Source organism: Leopardus geoffroyi, chromosome C2 (assembly GCF_018350155.1).
Source record: "Leopardus geoffroyi isolate Oge1 chromosome C2, O.geoffroyi_Oge1_pat1.0, whole genome shotgun sequence".
Classification (NCBI taxonomy): Eukaryota; Metazoa; Chordata; class Mammalia; order Carnivora; family Felidae; genus Leopardus; species Leopardus geoffroyi.
In genome coordinates this window covers 2651945-2669643 of record NC_059333.1, presented here as the reverse complement: position 1 = coordinate 2669643, position 17699 = coordinate 2651945, and the positions used below count along the sequence as shown (strand labels likewise).

General features: G+C 59.1%; 1 protein-coding gene across 1 annotated transcript in view; it reads left to right on the top strand.

Moving 5' to 3' along the window:
• Positions 1–17699, top strand: part of PDXK (pyridoxal kinase) — a 32994-nt gene that overhangs the window by 5298 nt on the left and 9997 nt on the right. The window contains exons 2-7 of the mRNA XM_045501229.1: positions 7256–7310; positions 12343–12447; positions 14258–14341; positions 15353–15399; positions 16224–16309; positions 16891–16936. Coding sequence (XP_045357185.1) covers positions 7256–7310; positions 12343–12447; positions 14258–14341; positions 15353–15399; positions 16224–16309; positions 16891–16936 — 423 coding nt within the window. The remainder of the gene's footprint in view (positions 1–7255; positions 7311–12342; positions 12448–14257; positions 14342–15352; positions 15400–16223; positions 16310–16890; positions 16937–17699) is intronic.

The following is a 17699-nucleotide window of genomic DNA, read 5'->3' as shown; positions in this document are numbered from 1 at the left end:
TCTGTTTCGGTTGGGACTGGGGTTTCTGTTGTTTTTTCTTTTTAGTTTTTTTTAATGTTTATTTATTGAGTGAGAGAGAGAGACAGAGAGAGTGAGCAGGAGAGGGGCAGAGAGAGAAAGGAAGACAGAATCCCAAGCAAGCTCTGTGCCTGACACGGGGCTTGAACCCACAAACTGTGAGATTAAGACTTGAGTCAAAAGTAAGAGTCAGACACTTAACTGACTGAGCCACCCAGGCGCCCCTTTTAAAAAATTTTTTTAGCGTTTATTTATTTTTAAGACAGAGCATGCACATGAGGGTAGGAGGGGCAGAGAGAGAGGGAGACACGGAATCCGAAGCAGGTTCCATCCAGGCTTTTTGAGCCATCAGCACAGAGCCTAACGCGGGGCTCGAACTCACAAACCACAAGATCACGACCTGAGCCGAAGTCGGACGCTTAACCCACCGAGCCACGGAGGCGCCCCCTCTGTCGTTCCTCTCTGCGTGTCGTAGAGAAAGCAAGAGCTTGCTCGGTCCTGTTCTCTGACCTTTTTCTCACCGTGTGCGTGCCTGCGTACACGGGTGTTGCGTGTTGTGGCCGTGCTCCGAGTGGGGCCCTCTCTTCTGTTTAAGTGCTCCCCCCGGGGGCCTGGGGTGGCACCGTGCTCTCTGGAAGGGCGAGGGTGCGTCTGTGAGCAGGGCGCTTACGTGACGCGGGAGCCGTCGGCCTTGTGGCTCATGGGCTTGATCGTCCCCTGGTGCATATGCCTGCGTGGAGCTTTTGATGTAGAACCAGCCAGTTCTGCTCGTAGAGGGATCCGGAAGAGTGACACCAAGGAACAGAACAAATGGAGTTTGTCAAGGAGAGAGGAAGCAGGTGTGGGGCCCTGGGCCATGTGGTAGAATCCTGCAGGGCCGAGGGGGGCAGTGCCCTGTTCCCCGTGCATATCCAGGCGCTGCCGGGTCTTGGGGCGAGACCCCCTTCTCCTAGGGCTCTGCAGTGCAGCCCAGCCCCCTTGCTAGTGTATGGCCCCTGGGCGGGGCCTGGCCGGGGGCCAGGGTCCTGCCACTGAGCACTTCGAGCCTGGAAGTTGGGGAGTGGGCTGTCCCGGGACCGGGGCCAGGGTCGCTGGGGTCCAGGGTGGTGACGGCTGAGGCAAGGGTGCACACACACGGGCCAAGGTGGCCTTGGGACCAAAAGCGAGCTGCAGGCTCCTTCGGGGATGCGGGGCTGTTTCCAGCAGAGGTTCCCGTTGGAGGTCAGGGAACAGTGGACGTGGGTAGAGCTGACCGGTCACAGGTGGTGGGCAGGACACTGGGCACCGAGCCCCGAGGATGCCAGCAGTCCCTTGACATCTTGCGTCGTCTCGTTCCTAATCCTGATTTCCTGTGGAAGCAACTGATGGTCTTGCAGCACAAGCCATAGTGAGGGTTCTTGGAGACTGTGACCCCTCCCTGCCCAACACGAGCCTCTCCCGCAGAGGAGCCCGGGTGGTCCAGACAGGGTGGGGGAGCTGCGCTGGAATGTTCCAGAGCTTCCCCTCTCCTGCTATTCCCCGCGAGGGCGGGCTGCCCGCCCAGCTGCTGAGTTAACGGCCGTGTCTTGCTGGCTGTCAGCAGAGTGGGTGATGATTGCAGCAGTGAGGGGGATCTGGCCTCGGAGAACATGCGTCACCCGCCCAAGGCCCCTCCTCCCTCTTTCGGGAAAGGCCACAGGTCTGCGTGGGGCGGGAGATGACAGCCGTGGGAGTCGGGCCACCGAGCTGGAGTGCGTGCCGGCGTCCCTGCCGTCGTCGCTCGTTCTGGGTGGCCGGATGGCTGTGACTAAGTGTTTGAAAGCCCCCTCCCGCCACAGTCACCGCAGGTGTCGCGTGCACCACCCCTCCCCCATCCTGCACACTGAGCGCACAGAACGCGCAGAGAGGCACGGAAAGCGGGAGCCATCTCCAAGCTGCCCCTCCCACCTGGGCTCATTTTGACCACCCTTCTCTTGGTAGGAGGTGGGGTGCTTCCTGTACGCCATGCACACGTCTGCACCCCCCGTCCCCTGGCAGGTCGAGGGGCCGCTCCCACCGGCAGTGTGTCCGATGCTGGGACCTTGTCAGAAGTGCCTCCGGTTTGGGCTGGCCGTGAACCTCAGTGGTCCTCTCCATCCTGCGACTCTTGTCGCCTGGGCTTGGTTGTGCTTCCGTGGTCATCGAGCAGCCGGGTTTTCCTCCGCAGCCGCGTGGAGGTGCAGGGGCTCGCTGGGGAGAGGGGCGTGCTTTGTCGTGGGACTTCTTGGCCAAGGCTCCTCGCGGTTTCTGAAATGGGTGTGGCTCTCCTCACGTAGCCCGGGGCCGGGCTTTGGCCGCACCAGCCTTCATTCAGAGGTGCGCAGGGTGGTGGGCGCGTCCTAGGGGCTCACGGTTGGTGGGGGGAGTCCCAGGGCCCAGAAACCCCACCGAGTCCTGGTGCTGTGACAGAGGCTGAGAAGACAAGGTTTTCAACAAGGTCCTGGTGTTCTGCAATTCAGGAGATTGGCTCGCAGGCATAGAGGTTTCAGAGATTTTGGGGGGGTCGGGAAGTGGTCAGCAGCTCTGTGGCCACAACGTGGCATTGGTGGAACGTTGGGACACGCAGCCCGGGGGTCCCGACCTCATTCCGTGCGCAGGGGCAGGCCCCCATAGGTTGGGGTTTCACGGGTATATCTGGGGGCCGGGGGGTGAGGACAACGGAGAGTCACGGGGAGGGTAGTGAGGACAGCTCAACACGCCTGCGCGGGGCTGTCCGCAGAGATGGGGGCACACTGAAGGCCGGTGGCCGCCAGCCTGGCGGGGCTGGGGAGAGGGGACTCTGTCCCCGTGTGTGCCGGTGAGAGTCGGTGGAGGTGGCGGTCCCGCTTCCGTGGCGAGGCCTCGCTTCAGCCGTCCTCCCTGGGCTGAGCGTCGTTTCTCCCCCTTGTTCTCACGGTGTCTTTTGCGTCTTTCGCCGTGTGCTGCAGCCGTGCTGCTAGATGTTTAAAAGGCGACCCGGGGGTGGGGGAGGCCGATTCCTGTGTGTGCCCGTTTCCGTGGTGACCGCACACTTCCAGCGTGGGTGGAAGAGGTGCGCACACCGTGGCCTCCGTTACGTGGGATTCTGCCAGAGCCATCGGTAGGGAGCGTTGCTGAAGGGCGAATGTAGGGAAGTCCCCGGGGGGTGGTGAGGCCGGGCTGGCTGGTGGCTCTGGTTTTCCTACGTAAGCGTGTTTAGTAACAGCTGCCATGGCTCCATGCAAGACGGTCTTGCACACCCGCATTGCTGCCGAGTCCTTCCCTCATTCAGGGTGCTGGCCCCCCTTCTGGAGCTCAGCCCAGACACCCGCTTCTAACGCACGCCTGTAACAAGAGTAGACTCGGCTGGGTGGGATCCCTTGTGCCACAAGATGGTGACCGTGGGAGAGAGACCCCCTCCCGGGAGCCACCCACACTCGGACACGGTGGTGCAGGGTGAGCGAGGGCTTCTGGGGCCCCGTGGGCTCCAAGGTTCACTGTAGAACGACATGATTGTCACCCACAAGAATACACAGACCACCAGTACTGTCCCGGAAGTTAGCCCGGTACGGGGAGGTCGTGTCCGTGCAACTCGAGGGTTTCTTCCCAGGTAATGTGACTTGTACACAGCCTGTCAAGGGATGGGAATTTGGACGTGTGCCACATGCTGAGCGGGAGGTGAGCATGGCCGGGGAGAACCCAGCTGCCCACGATGTGCGTCCTGAACACTGCACTGAGTCCCAGACCAAGGGTCAGCGTGTGTCCGGCTCCCTCGGCGGGGGGGTAGGGGGGAGGCGAGGTGTGACCAGCGGGGTCCAGTCCAGAAATGGGGACCAGAGCAGTTATTTCTACAGGGAATTCGTTCGGTGTTATCCAGGTCCCGGTGTCCCCTGCTTTCCAGAAGCTCACGTTAGCCACTTCGCTTTTACTCAAGACGTTCGCCAGTACCTGTTTGTGCTAACGGAGGAAACCGGAGAGGAATTTTGCTGTTGCGAGAAAACGGTTACCGTACTAATGCAGTTCCTTGCAGAGTGGAGCAGCGTGAACCTGTGGGAAGCAGGGGAGCGCCCGCTTTCCACTGCTGTTTTGGCTTAGGCAAGGTTGGTTTGCGAAGGCTTCCTGCTTTCTGAAATCCTGGGTTGGAGCCACGCCCTCGAGGAGGAACCTGCGGACTGCCCCCCCCCCCCCCCAGGCACCTGCCTTAGCAGCTGTGGGCCAGCAAGGAACTGGGAGGGGTACGGGGTACTGGGTCCCAAGCAGCGGGGGGGGGGGGGGGGGGCGGCAGGTGCTCTGTGCCCCAGGAGGGGGGCCATGGAGGGCGTGAGGGCAGAGCCTCCTCGGTGTCCCCTGGCTGGGCGGGAGCCCGCGCCTGCACAGTGGAGCGCCCGCGGTCGTGCGTGCCCTGCACACGGCACGTGCACCGAGGAATAAGCCGCATCGCTATCATTCAGAAGCACCAAGTAGGGACTTCGTTCCCGGATCAGTTTGCCAGCTTCAAAGGATTAATTATCTATACATCCGGAAGCAATGGAGCAGGATATTTTGGCAGGGGTTTCCAGATTTGTGTCATGGCCGCTTCAAGTCTGTTTCTTGAGCCTTGATTAGAATTCTAAGGGATTGGAAGCCGCGCAAGCTGGATCTGGGAATAGGAGGCCGTGCATCTGGCAGGCAGACTTGCAAAGGGCCCGTTTTAACTGTTGGGTTTAATAAGACTGGCGATTTTTATTTTATTTCTTTGAGTTTGGGTAATACCCGCTTAATTATTTTGGAGAGACTTGTTAGATGTCAATCTTTTTTTTTTTTTTTTTTTTTTAAAGTTTATTTATTTTTGGGACAGAGAGAGACAGAGCATGAACGGGGGAGGGGCAGAGAGAGAGGGAGACACAGAATCCGAAACAGGCTCCAGGCTCTGAGCCATCAGCCCAGAGCCCGACGCGGGGCTCGAACTCCCGGACCGCGAGATCGTGACCTGGCTGAAGTCGGACGCTTAACCGACTGCGCCACCCAGGCGCCCCTAGATGTCAATCTTAAGTGTATGTAGCACAGTGAACCGTCACAGAGGGAAGGCCACCGGTGGGCCACGGCAAGGGTGAGCAGTGCCCACTCCCCCCCCCAGCTGCTGGAGGCAGCCACTCCTGACCCCCACACGTACTTCTGCCTATCTCTGAGCGTGCAGGGGAGACTTGAAGGGTGGTCAGTGGTGTTCGAGTGAGTAGGACACAGAGGGACGGCCGGGGACTGTGTGCTCATTGCTCTCGATCCCTGTCCTCTGTCTCTCACCTGCCCACCCGCCCCTCTCCTTCCATCCCCCCATCCCTTTCGCTGCCTCCTCCTCAGCCACATTCCACGGGGCATTGGCCCAGCCCCTCTGTGGGAACTGAAGTTTTAGTGTCCCCGTGCCCTGTGGGGTATCTGTTTCTGTGTCCCCAAAGTTCGTCGGAGTCTCACCCACTGGGGCCCTCTTCCCGGCCTTGTGGACCAGGGCCATAAAAAGCTCCTTTGTTCTTTGTCATTTTCCGGGGGCTGCGGAGGGAGAGGGTCCAAAGGTCAGTGGGACTCCAAGAGCCAGACGTCTGTGGTCTGTGGGATGTTAACACCCCACAGGACTTGGCCGGGCCCTGGCATGCTGTTCACACCGACTTGGCTTTGGCTTGCTTCCGGGCATTCGGGCCTCACCTTGCGGGGTGGGTGGCAGTTCTGGCTGTACCCTTCCCCCGAGCTCCAGAGGCCTCTGTGCGGCCCCGGGCAAGTTTCCTCAGGCGGCCGGCTGTGCAGAGCCACCCCGAGGATGCTCCGAGAGACAGCGAGGACCACGTAGCAGGGTCGTGGGCCTGCGCTGCCTGGGGTGATGCCAGCCAGGGCCAGCCCGGAAGGACAGGTGAAGGTGGCCCGTGGGGCCTGGCAGGGACCCAGGGTCAGGGGAGGACACGAAGGCTGAGGGATGGGCAGGGAAGTGTCCCGATGCCTGCCACCTCTGACCTCCAAGGGGCGTGGGCAGGGCCCCGCTGAGAATGTGCCTCGTCTCCAGAGGGCTCTGCAGTGTTCTGTAGGTCATGTTGCCTGAGTGAATCTCGCCTACCTGTTACATGAGGAAAAACGGGAAAGATGAGCAGAAGGAAAGATCCCCCTGGGATTTGCTGTTCCACAGGCAAACAGCTGTCCACGCCGGCTGGTGTAGACCTCGGCCATCTGATTTCATTTTTAATTTCTTTTTAACGTTTGTTTATCTTGAAAGAGTGAGCACGTGAGTGGGATGGGGCAGAGAGAGAGGGAGAGAGAGAATCCCCAGCAGGCTCCGTGCTGCCAGCAGAGAGCCTGACTCGGGGCCCGATCCCACGAGCTGTGAGGTCATGACCTGAGCCAAAATCAAGAGTCCTGACACCTAACCGACTGAGCCACCCAGGTGCCCCTGGGCTATTTTAGGTAGAAGCTTTCTTCCCCTTCATTGAAAAAGGAGTTCCTGGGGCGCCTGGGTGGCGCAGTCGGTTAAGCGTCCGACTTCAGCCAGGTCACGATCTCGCGGTCCGTGAGTTCGAGCCCCGCGTCGGGCTCTGGGCTGATGGCTCAGAGCCTGGAGCCTGTTTCTGATTCTGTGTCTCCCTCTTTCTCTGCCCCTCCCCCGTTCATGCTCTGTCTCTCTCTGTCCCAAAAATAAATAAATGTTGAAAAAAAAAAAAAAAAGAAAGAAAAAGGAGTTCCTGTTCTTTATAAACTTGGTCCCTGACTCAGCGGCACCTGGGACTCTCTGTGCTGAGAGGTGCGCGACGAAACTGTGTCGCAGCCACAGGGTGGCCACCCGACCCCAGGCCAGGGTGGCTCTGCGGTGGGCTCCCCGCTTGCAGTGAGCGGGCGGGGCTGATACTTCAGTGGAGGCTCAGGGGGAGGGGCCGGCCGGCTGTGCCGTCCAGTGGGGAGCCCCTAGGCCCTGCCTCCCCAGAGGGGTCGGGGCTTCAAACGCACGTTCTGGAAACCGAGACGGCCTCACCGCTCTCTTTCAGCATCTGAACAGACGGACGCCTTGTCGCCTCGCACTTTCGAGCATTTTTGCTTGGCGGGAATTCCAGAAGTGAGTTCCCACGGGTGGGCAGCGGCTCAGAGGCTCGGCTCTCCGGGCTGCTTGCTGCCGACATACTTCCAGACGAAGCCCCTCACCAGACACGCACGGCACCAAAGTGTGGGTGTGGAGCCCCACTCAGGGAGGCACTGCCGCCCGCCCCCGGGGTCCTGGCTCTCTCACACCTGGGCCTTCTCTGTGTTGCAGGTTTTGGGATTCGAGATTGACGCGTTGAACTCCGTCCAGTTTTCAAACCACACAGGTAAGGCGTTGGCCCCAGCAGTCGCCGCAGAGGGCGTGTGGGCATGAGACGTGGCCTTCAGAAATCCGGGGCCCCCACCCCTCATCTGATGGTTGGGAGCTGGAGCCAGAGGGGCCGCCCAGCACGTGAGGGTCGGAGGGGCTGGGTTGGCCTGTCCGGGCGTGGACACCATTAGAACCTCGGCCCGGCTGCGTGCAGCCGAGCCACCCGGGACCTGGGGCGGGCTGGTGTAGCCGCTCAGCCCCTCGGTCTCCTCTGAGACGAGGTTGGCATCCTGGCACCTGCTGCGGGGCCCTGGCCTCTTCCAGTGACGTGACGCCACGGGCCGTGAGCGGGACCCGCGTGTGCGCGTGCCGCTTGTGGGTGCGTAGGTGGATCCTGATTTTCTCTGTTACGAGCCCACGCCTCGGGGGCCCGTGTGTCGTCTGTGTCAGCACAGAGGGGACCCCGAGGACTTGTGCACAGAGGCCTTGAAGCAGAGTCGCCGATTCAAGGGCACGCGAGGGTCGCGGCCCTCAGAAAGGCTTCCTGAACCCGCTCCCCACGCCCCTGGCTCCATGAGGGGGGCGGGCCTGTCCTGTGACCCTGCAGTGCCGTCGCAGCAGGGGAACGAGGCCACTCCCTTCCTGGAAACATCCCAATGTCGCCTCTTCTGAAGTTACTCTGAACCCGGATGGAAGCTCAGGAGTACGGAACGTCCCAGAAGCAGCCTGGCAGTGCGCCGGCAGGGTATGCGGGTGGGCACCTGGGCCTCAGCCCACGCTCTTAGGAAAAGTTGCCTGCAATTCTCCTGGTGTGGCTTTTCTTGGAAGGGGTGGGGTATCATGAGTCACATATCGAGGGGAAGAATGACGTTCAGGATTCGGAAGGAGCCTGTGGTTCTTATGGACAGCCCTTCCGTTGCGGCTTTGCTGACCGTTCTGGGTCCTGTGGATTTGGAGAAGCCTCCAAAACGTTTATTTATTTATTTATTATTTATTTATTTTTTTTTAATTTTTTTTTCAACGTTTATTTATTTTTGGGACAGAGAGAGACAGAGCATGAACGGGGGAGGGGCAGAGAGAGAGGGAGACACAGAATCGGAAGCAGGCTCCAGGCTCTGAGCCATCAGCCCAGAGCCTGACGCGGGGCTCGAACGCGCAGACCGCGAGATCGTGACCTGAGCTGAAGTTGAATGCTCAACCAACTGAGCCACCCAGGCACCCCAAGCCTCCAAAACGTTTAAGTCGACTCAGTGAGCTTCCCTGAATCCCACGTGCTTTATTGGCCGTTGTAACCACCTTCCCTTTTGTTTGTTTATTTAAGTAAACGGGCCAACTGCCTTGGACACTGAACGTTAGAATTGAATTTCTTGCTGCACGTAGCATTGTGACATAAGCAGCATTAGTTCAACATAAGCACAGACCTGGCTCAGAAACTTCCGCCCTTTGCACAGACACCGGCGGAGGGGAGGGGGCTTCTGGGGCCTCTGTGGCCAGTGGCTGCCTTCTGGGCCCCCATACAATTCTTCAGGTGCTGGCGGACTGCCCATCCCGAGGGGTCCAAGACTGAGGGGCGGATGGAGGCCAGACCCTGGAGTGCTGGGAGCCCACGCCGCTGCGGGGTGTGGTCGGGCCAGGAGAGAGATGGGGGGCTTCACCTCCTGTGGTCCCTGGCAGGGCCCCCACCCCAGCCTCCAGATGCCGTGCGGCGCCTGCCTGGCGAGGGGACCCCCGGGGCCTGGGAGTGACTCGGAACACCCCGTACTTGGACACACGCGGCTGTCGTGGGTTCAGTCCTGGGCTTTGTACCTGGAAGTACTTGGGGTGTTTTTTGTTTTTGTTTTCACCTCTTTTCAAAGTGTTTCTCTTTCTCTCTCTCTTTTTTTTCTTTTTTTTCTTTTTTTTGAGCAAGAGAGAGCGTGTGAGTGAGCAGGGGAGGGGCAGAGAGAGAATCCCAAGCAGGCTGCACGTTCAGCTGGGACCCCAGTGCAGGGCTTGATCCCATCGACCCTGGGATCACGACTGAGCCAAACTAAAGAGTTGGATGCTTAACCAACTGAGCCGCCCAGGCGGCCCCAGAAAGCTCTTCCTTTCTTAAATAACGTCTCTGTCCGGTGTTTATGTGCCGTGGAGTCAGGTCACCTATTTACGTGTATCGCTCGCTAAATACAAGCATACTCCCAGAGGTTTGCACCGCTCCAGCGGGAGCCGTACCTGTCCCTCGCCCTTGCCCCCTCCTCCTGGCGGCTGGACCGCTGTCCCACTTTCTGTCTGTGGATGTGCCCCTTCTGGAGGTCTCCTACACGCAGAACCCTGGGGTAGGTGACTGTTCGTGTTCTCCAGGCTCGTCCGTGCAGCGACAGGTGTCCGTGCCCCGCTTTAAGGCTGGCGTAGGGATACATCACGCCTCACTCGTGCGTCCGTTCGCTGATGGACGCGGGTTTGTGAGTCGTGGCTGTCACGAAGGTTGAGGCTGTGAGCATCCGTCTGCACGTACTTCTGGGGACCATTTCCCCGTTTTTCCCAGATAGATACCCCAGAGGCACATTCGCTTGATCGGAGAGTAACTCTGACCACGTGAACGGCCACCAGTCTGTTTTCCACAGTGGCTGCGCCGTCCTGTCCCTGCCAGCGGGGTGGGAGGGCTCCCCTTTCTTCGCATGCTCATCAGCACGTGTCGTCTGACGCGTCTGCTTTTTTCATCCTACCCGTCCTGGTGGGTGTGACGCGGGATCTGTTGAAAAAACGAAATTCAACTGAGTAAACTGGAAGGCCTACTTGGTTTTGTTAAATGACTCGTGAATTGGGCGGCATCCCATCTGGAAAGTAGAGGGGGCTCTGCCAAGCTGAAGGAGAAAAAAAGGTTTTTAAAGACAGAGAGAGAGCATTAAAAAAAAAAAAGAGAGAGGAATTTAGCAGCAGCGAATGCCTTGGGTTTAGGCAAGGTTGTCCTTCCGAGGGGAACAGAACGGGTCCATCGGTAAGTTTCCCAACATTGGCCAGGAAATTCCACACTGGCCGGCTAAAGGCTCCACTCCAGGGTGGAAGGTGCAGTGAGGTATTAGGTCTTGGTGTACTGACGTGGGGCGTTAATGGAAGACACCCCATTTCGGGCCTGTTTTTCTTCAACAGAGCTCGTTATGGTTCGACTCAGAGATGACTTTTTTTTTTTTTTTAATATTACTTTTTTTTTTTTTTAATTTTTTTTTTTCAACGTTTATTTATTTTTGGGACAGAGAGAGACAGAGCATGAACGGGGGAGGGGCAGAGAGAGAGGGAGACACAGAATCCGAAACAGGCTCCAGGCTCTGAGCCATCAGCCCAGAGCCTGATGCGGGGCTCGAACTCACGGACCGCGAGATCGTGACCTGGCTGAAGTCGGACGCCTAACCGACTGCGCCACCCAGGCGCCCCTCGACTCAGAGATGACTCTTAACATGGAGGCCACAGACCCCCCCCGTCCTGGGTGAGCAGGGCTGGCACACTTACCCTGTTATGGGCAGATAGTGAATAATGGAGGCTTTGCAGCCTCGGTGCCCTTGTAGCGTGAGAGCCGCGAGGGACCCCATGTGCAGGGCTGGGCGCGGCTGAGCTTCAGGAAAACTCGAGCTTCCTTCGTGACACGGAAAATGGGATTTCATGCAATTTTCACAGGTCATAACGTATCACTCCTCTCTTTGCCCCAACCATTTAAAAATGCGAAACCGGGGCGCCTGGGCGGCTCAGTCGGTTGGGCGTCCGACTTCGGCTCAGGTCACGATCTCGCGGTCCGTGAGTTCGAGCCCCACGTCGGGCTCTGTGCTGACCGCTCGGAGCCTGGAGCCTGTTTCAGATTCTGTGTCTCCCTCTGTCTCTGACCCTCCCCCGTTCATGCTCTGTCCCTCTCTGTCTCAAAAATGAATAAACGTTAAAAAAAAAAAATAAAAAATAATAAAAATAAAAATGCAAAACCTGGCTGTGCAGAGGCGTGCAGCGGGCCAGACTTGGCCCACGGGCCCTCGTTTGTGGACCCCCTGCCCTGGGTCTGGGCCTCTCGGATGCGTGTGTGCATAAGAACCTCCTGAGGCCTTGCTGAAACCGAGTCCCGGGCCCGCCCCCAAACACCGTGACTCACGGGCTGGGCAGGGCCTGAGAATCTGCATTTCAGACAAGCCGCCAGGGGTGTGGGTGCTGCTAATGTCAGAGACCCCACTGGGGATGGGAAGAGTGGAGACCCACAAAAGGTGGGTGTGCTTTGGGGGAGGGATGCTTTGGAGCCCAAGGGGTCGGAGGCTCATTCCTAGGGCTTAGGGATGGACCCCCGTGTGCCAGGGGACCTCCCAGGACTCAGCACAAAGAGCTAACACAGCCCAGGGTAAAGGCCCGTGGGGAGAAGCCGGGCACCAGGAACACAGTCCAGAGCCGCCAGGACCAGGTTTTCATGGGTCAGCTGCAGGGGGTCCACGGTGGGCAGGGGTCCTCCTACATGGCGGGACGGTCCCCTAGGAGGCCGGCAGTCCTGCCTGCTGACGAGCCTGGGGCGAACACTTCACCCGGGGCACGCGTTAGGGCCGAGAGCCCGCGTCGGAGCCTCCTCCTAGTTCACGTTTGGCTCTTGGTCACGCCTTGACTTGGGGCTGGCCTTGGTGGCCGCCTCAGTCTTGTAGGGCTGGGTTGGCAGGACGTGACGCGGCCTGGATGGGGGAAACACGCACAGGGGAGGCTGGCAGAGCCAGCCGCCGTGACCTGGGGTGGGGGCGCCCCCGGGAGAAGGTGCGCAGCTGTGCGTCGTGTCTGCGTGTCCGCTCGACACAGGCTGCTCAGGCCAGCGTGGAAAGCTGACCGGCCTCGCTGCATTGGGTTGACTCCGGAGGGGCTGGCAGCGGGAGGGGGCCTGGAGCCGGGCAGCACGAGAGCCGCGGTGTTTGCGGGGGGCTTTGAGGTGCACCCACCAAAGCACGGCACCGAGGGCCGGCGAGCGAGTGTCTGGGCCACAGCCGGCCGTCGGGGAAGGCCGTGTTTCACGCGTGTGCCCTGGTGTCAAGGCCCCAACTGTCCTGCTCTTCCCCTAGGCTACCCACACTGGAAAGGTCAAGTGCTGAACTCCAATGAACTCCAGGAGCTGTACGAAGGCCTGAAACTGAACAACGTGAATAAATATGACTATGTGCTCACGGGTAAGTGTCCAGGGGAGCTGGGTGCTGGACCCCTGGGCCTTGATCCGGTGGGGCTTGGGCTTGGGGAGGGACCCCCCGCCCCCGGGCTCCACCCTGGCCCCTGCCTCCTTCGAGGACAGATGGGCTGTGCCACTGTGGTGCACTGATGACGGCCGTGCCCCAGTCGCGTGGCCTTGGATGCCTGGGCCCATGGTGCTGTCTCAGATGAGCCGTGTTGGGCTTCTGGGACCCGTGTAGGGTCGGAGGATACGTGGGGGGTCGGCAGTGAAAACACCCAGGTAAGCAACTTGCTGCCACTTGGCACATTGGTTCGTGAGTCACCGTAACGGTAAAAATATTTATTTGCATTTATGTATGTCGTTAGAAGTGAATGTACTTATTATTGAAAACGGAAAAGAGGGGCGCCTGGGTGGCGCAGTCGGTTAAGCGTCCGACTTCAGCCAGGTCACGATCTCGCGGTCCGTGAGTTCGAGCCCCGCGTCAGGCTCTGGGCTGATGGCTCGGAGCCTGGAGCCTGTTTCGGATTCTGTGTCTCCCTCTCTCTCTGCCCCTCCCCCGTTCATGCTCTGTCTCTCTCTGTCCCAAAAATAAATAAACGTTGAAAAAAAAAAAAATTAAAAAAAAAAAAAAAAAAAAAAAAAAAGAAAACGGAAAAGAGGCGTCCGGGTGGCTCAATCGGTTGAGCATCTGACTTCGACTCAGGTCGTGATCTCACGGTTCGTGAGTTCGGGCCCCGCGTCAGGCTCTGTGCTGACAGCTTGGAACCTGGAGCCTGCTTCGGATTCCGGGTCTCCCTCTCTCTCTACCCCTCGCCCGCTCACACTATGTCTTTCTCAAAAATAAATAAACATTAAAAACGATGTTTCTAAATAAAATGGAAAAGACAAAAGAAAATATTCTTTGTACACCTATCGCTCATGGCTTTTTCCCTTCATTTAAAACTTGATGGGGCACCTGGGTGACTCAGTCAGTTGAGCATCTGACTCTTGATTTTGGCTCAGGTCATGATCTCATGGTTTGTGAGATTGAGACCCCTCATCGGGCTCCATACTGAGTGTGGGATTCTCTCTGTCTCTCTCTCTGCCCCACTTGTGTGTGCGTATGCACTCTTCCTCAAAAAAAAAATAAAAAAAAGATTCTAAAAAAAATAAGATAAAACTTGACTTTACTTTTGGGAAATGCATAGTGTCCCCTCAGGGACTATAGATATTGAGGACACTTTGTCTTAACCCTGGTCACAGGATCTGAGAACTGCCTGCCCTTCTCAAGAGCAGAATGGGGTTTTTTTCATTTGTTTTGTTTTTTTTTTTCAACATTTATTTATTTTTTTTGGGACAGAGAGAGACAGAGCATGAACGGGGGAGGGGCAGAGAGAGAGGGAGACACAGAGTCGGAAACAGGCTCCAGGCTCTGAGCCATCAGCCCAGAGCCTGACGCGGGGCTCGAACTCACGGACCGTGAGATCGTGACCTGGCTGAAGTCGGACGCTTAACCGACTGCGCCACCCAGGCGCCCCTCGTTTGTTTTTTAAGTTTATTTGAGAGAGAGCGTGCGCTTGCTTGTGAGCAAGGGAGGGGCAGAGAGAGAATCAATCCCAGGCAGGCTCTCTGCTCTGTGTGGAGCCTCACGTGGGGCTTGATCCCACGACGGCAAGGTCACGACCTGAGCTGAGATCAGGAGTCGGACACTTAGCCGACCGAGCCCCCCGGGCGCCCCTGCAGCGGGTGGTTTTGGCGGTGCTTTTTCTCCTTGGGCCGCGGCCAGGATGGGAGCCTTCTGATGAGGGTGGCCCGTGCGTCCCCCCCCACAGGCTACACGAGAGACAAGTCCTTCCTGGCCTCGGTGGTGGACATCGTGCGGGAGCTGAAGCGGCAGAACTCGGGGCTCGTGTACGGTAGGTGCCGGGCTCTCCTGCGTGCACGCTGGGGCGCCACCTTATCCGGTGGGGTTGACCCGGGGAGCGGGGGCTCGACCTCCTTCCTCCCAGACGCCCCTCCTTCATGTCCCGCCTCTCCCGGTCCGAAAGCTCAGAGCTCTGGGAAGGGCTCAGAACGTCCTCACGGTGACCCTGGCAGAGAAGCGGGTTATATGCGTGCTGTCATCCGTGTCCACGTGTGCCCGTGTGTGCAGTGTGTGTGGGGGGGCTGGGTGGCCACACTTGACCCCTGAGAGGATGGGGTGGATGTGCATGTCGTGGGCGGCGCCTGGCCGGTGAGGGGTGGGGGTGGGGTGATGGTGGACACCCAGCTGGGACAGAGCTGAGGCGCACGCCGGGCCTGTCCGTCCCACCCCCCGGGGCTGCAGCGCCAGCCCTGAGCGTGTCCCGCACAGAGGCCTCTCCGGGCAAGACCCACGTGGGAGGCTTCGGTTACTCTTTCCCCTCTGGGACTCAGACGTGCACATTCAGGCCTCTGCAGGGTCTGACCACGTGTGACACTTCTTCCGTCCTGGCGGGAACCCCAGTGTCCTGACGTGTGGGTCCCCCCGTCGCGAACGGTAGCTGGGTTCGGGGGCCCCTGCGGTACCGGTGCGTCCTTGCTGCCTCAGCCGCGCAGACTCGGGGGCCTTCCCTGAGGCGCGGGCCTCCCAGGTGTCCGCACCTGTCCCCACCCTCAGCTGGCCTCACGGCAGGTCCCACACGGCATGTGGACCGTCGCGGGAAGGGAACGTGCTTGTGTGGGGGCCGGAGGGAAAGGGGATGCTGTTCTGTGCCACACTCTCGAGAAAGGCGCAAACAAACGATTGTCAGAAATCGATCAGAGTAGTTGGCCTCGGACCACAAACGTGGAATCCAGGAAACGAGGATCGGCCGCACACGCGAAATTTAACAGCAGAAATAAACGTTGAGCGTCCTCCTCTCAGGAGCCTCACCCTGTGCTAACAGATGCCCTTTCTGCCTCCGCAGTGTGCGACCCCGTGATGGGCGACAAATGGAACGGCGAAGGCTCCATGGTTAGTGATTTCAGGCGTGTTAATCCAAGTGCACACGTCTCACTGGGCGAGACACCGCTCTGGGGCTGCACATCACCCTTGTCGGGAAGCGGGGTCGGCAGACGAGGTTTTCTGTAAAGGGCCAGGGAGCAGACGTTTGGGGCCATCCGTCTCCTGGTTCAGGCTCCTGGTGGAGCCTGCGACTCTCGATCTCAGGGTTGTGTGTTTGAGCCCCACGCTGGGTGCAGAGATGACTTAAAAATAAAATCTTGGGGGTGGGAGGGAGGGGAGGGTGGGTGATGGGTACTGAGGAGGGCACCTTTTGGGATGAGCACTGGGTGTTGTATGGAAACCAATTTGACAATAAACTTCATATATTGAAAAAATAAATAAATAAAATAAAATCTCAAGAAAAAAGTAGTCAAAGTTTGCAGACAGACAGACACGGCTGTTTCCTAATAAAATCCTACACAGGGACCCTGAAATTTGAATTTCCTGTAGTTTCTGTGTGTCACAAATGTTCTTTCTTTCCTGTTTCCCCCTTAGCCGTGTCTTAGCAGAAGGGCCGTAGCTTACCGCCCCTGACTAGTGTAGGGCAGGGTGCCGTCAGTCCGCTGGTAGGAGTCACCCCGTGGCCAGCAGGGGAGCTTGGCGTGTGGGGCACGGAGGGCGCTGGCCCCGGCCCTACCCCAGGACCCCGGGGCCTTCGGGTGAGCGCGTGCCGGCCTGGCCGCAGGGCACCAGCGTCTCGTACCCGCGTTGGGCTCACGGCGGGGCTCAGCAAACGCTCGCTGGCCTCGTTCCCTCTGCTGTACGCGTCAGCCTGTGTCCCTGTCGCCCTCTAGTACGTTCCGGAGGACCTCCTTCCAGTTTACAAAGAGAAGGTTGTGCCGGTAGCAGACATCATAACCCCTAACCAGTTCGAGGCTGAGTAAGTAACTTCAAACCACGGAAGCTTTCAGATCTCCCCATGGGGAGGGCTGTTCCGGAGCCAGTCAGGCCACTGAGGCCCTCCTCCCGAAGTCCTGCCTCAGGGGGTGGGGGGCAGGCCATTCTGAGTGGGGGGCCAACCCGGTGCCCTGGCCCGATGACGGTGGGGGTGGTTATTTTCACCCTGACTTCCTGTGGTCGTGCTGACCCCCAGCCGTTTTCCCCGAGCAGCACAAGCCTTTGGGGGCAGAAAGGGGAGGGGCTGAGGGCATATGTGGGTGACACCGGCCATGGGATGGGGATCCCACGCCACCTAACGCAGGCGGCCACCTGGAGCTCCAAAACCCACGTGGATGTCAGTCACCCTCACTGGCCACTAAGTAGGGCTGTGTGCTGCTGTCCCTTGCTGCTATTAAATGTTACTTACCCCTGACTGGTCCTTGGGGGCATCACGGGGCCAGCAGACACTGAGTGAGTTCCTGTGGGGATGGGAGGGGGTCCCCGGAGCCACCGGAGCTTCGGGGATGTTTCCAGCAGGACCCAGAGAAGCAAGGTCTCACCCACGCTTCATCTGCCTTCCAGGTTACTGAGCGGCAGAAAGATCCACAGTCAGGAAGAAGCATTAGCGGTAAGGAGACCTTCCGAGGCCTGGCGTGGGACAGGTGCACCGCTCGTGGTGGGGAGGGGACAGCCACATGCCCTCGGGGAGGGGAGATGGGCACCCCAGGTGGGCAGCACCCCGGCTCCCAGCCAGCCGCCCGGTGGGGCCTGAGGGACGTGCTGTAGATTCTGCCTTAGCCACTGGGTCGGGCAGCTGCAGCCACAGTGCTTGTCTGGGTCCGCTTAACCCCCCGCCTGCTCTGCGCACAGCGGCTGTCCCCGTGGGAGCTTCCCGGGGCGTCCGTGACAAAGTGCCACAGACCGGGTGGCTGACAACAACACAAGTGCGTTCTGTCCGGTTCTGGGGGCCGGAAGGCCAAGATCAGGGTGTCGGTGGGACTGTCTTCGGCCCAAAACCTGCAGGGAGGCACCCATTGCTTGCCAGCCTCCCAGCTTCTGGCAGCCACTGGCCATCCTTGGCGCCCCTGGGTTTGTAGACCCGTCACCAGCCTTTGCCTGTGTCTTCAAGGGGCCCCCGCGGTGTGTGTCTGTGTCCTCGTCTTTCTTACTAAGGGTGCCAGGCAGATAGGACCCAGGCCCACGCTAGTGACCTCGTCTCAGCTCAAATCTGCATGGACCGTGTTTCCTTTCGAGGAAATCAGAAACGCTCGGAGGTTCTGGGCTTAGGGTTCCAGCGTCCGTCTCGGGGGGACACAGTTCAGCCCGTGGCGGTCACGGCATTTAGTGAGTGCTTGCTGTGTGCCAGGTACCATGAATCCAGCTTGCTGGGT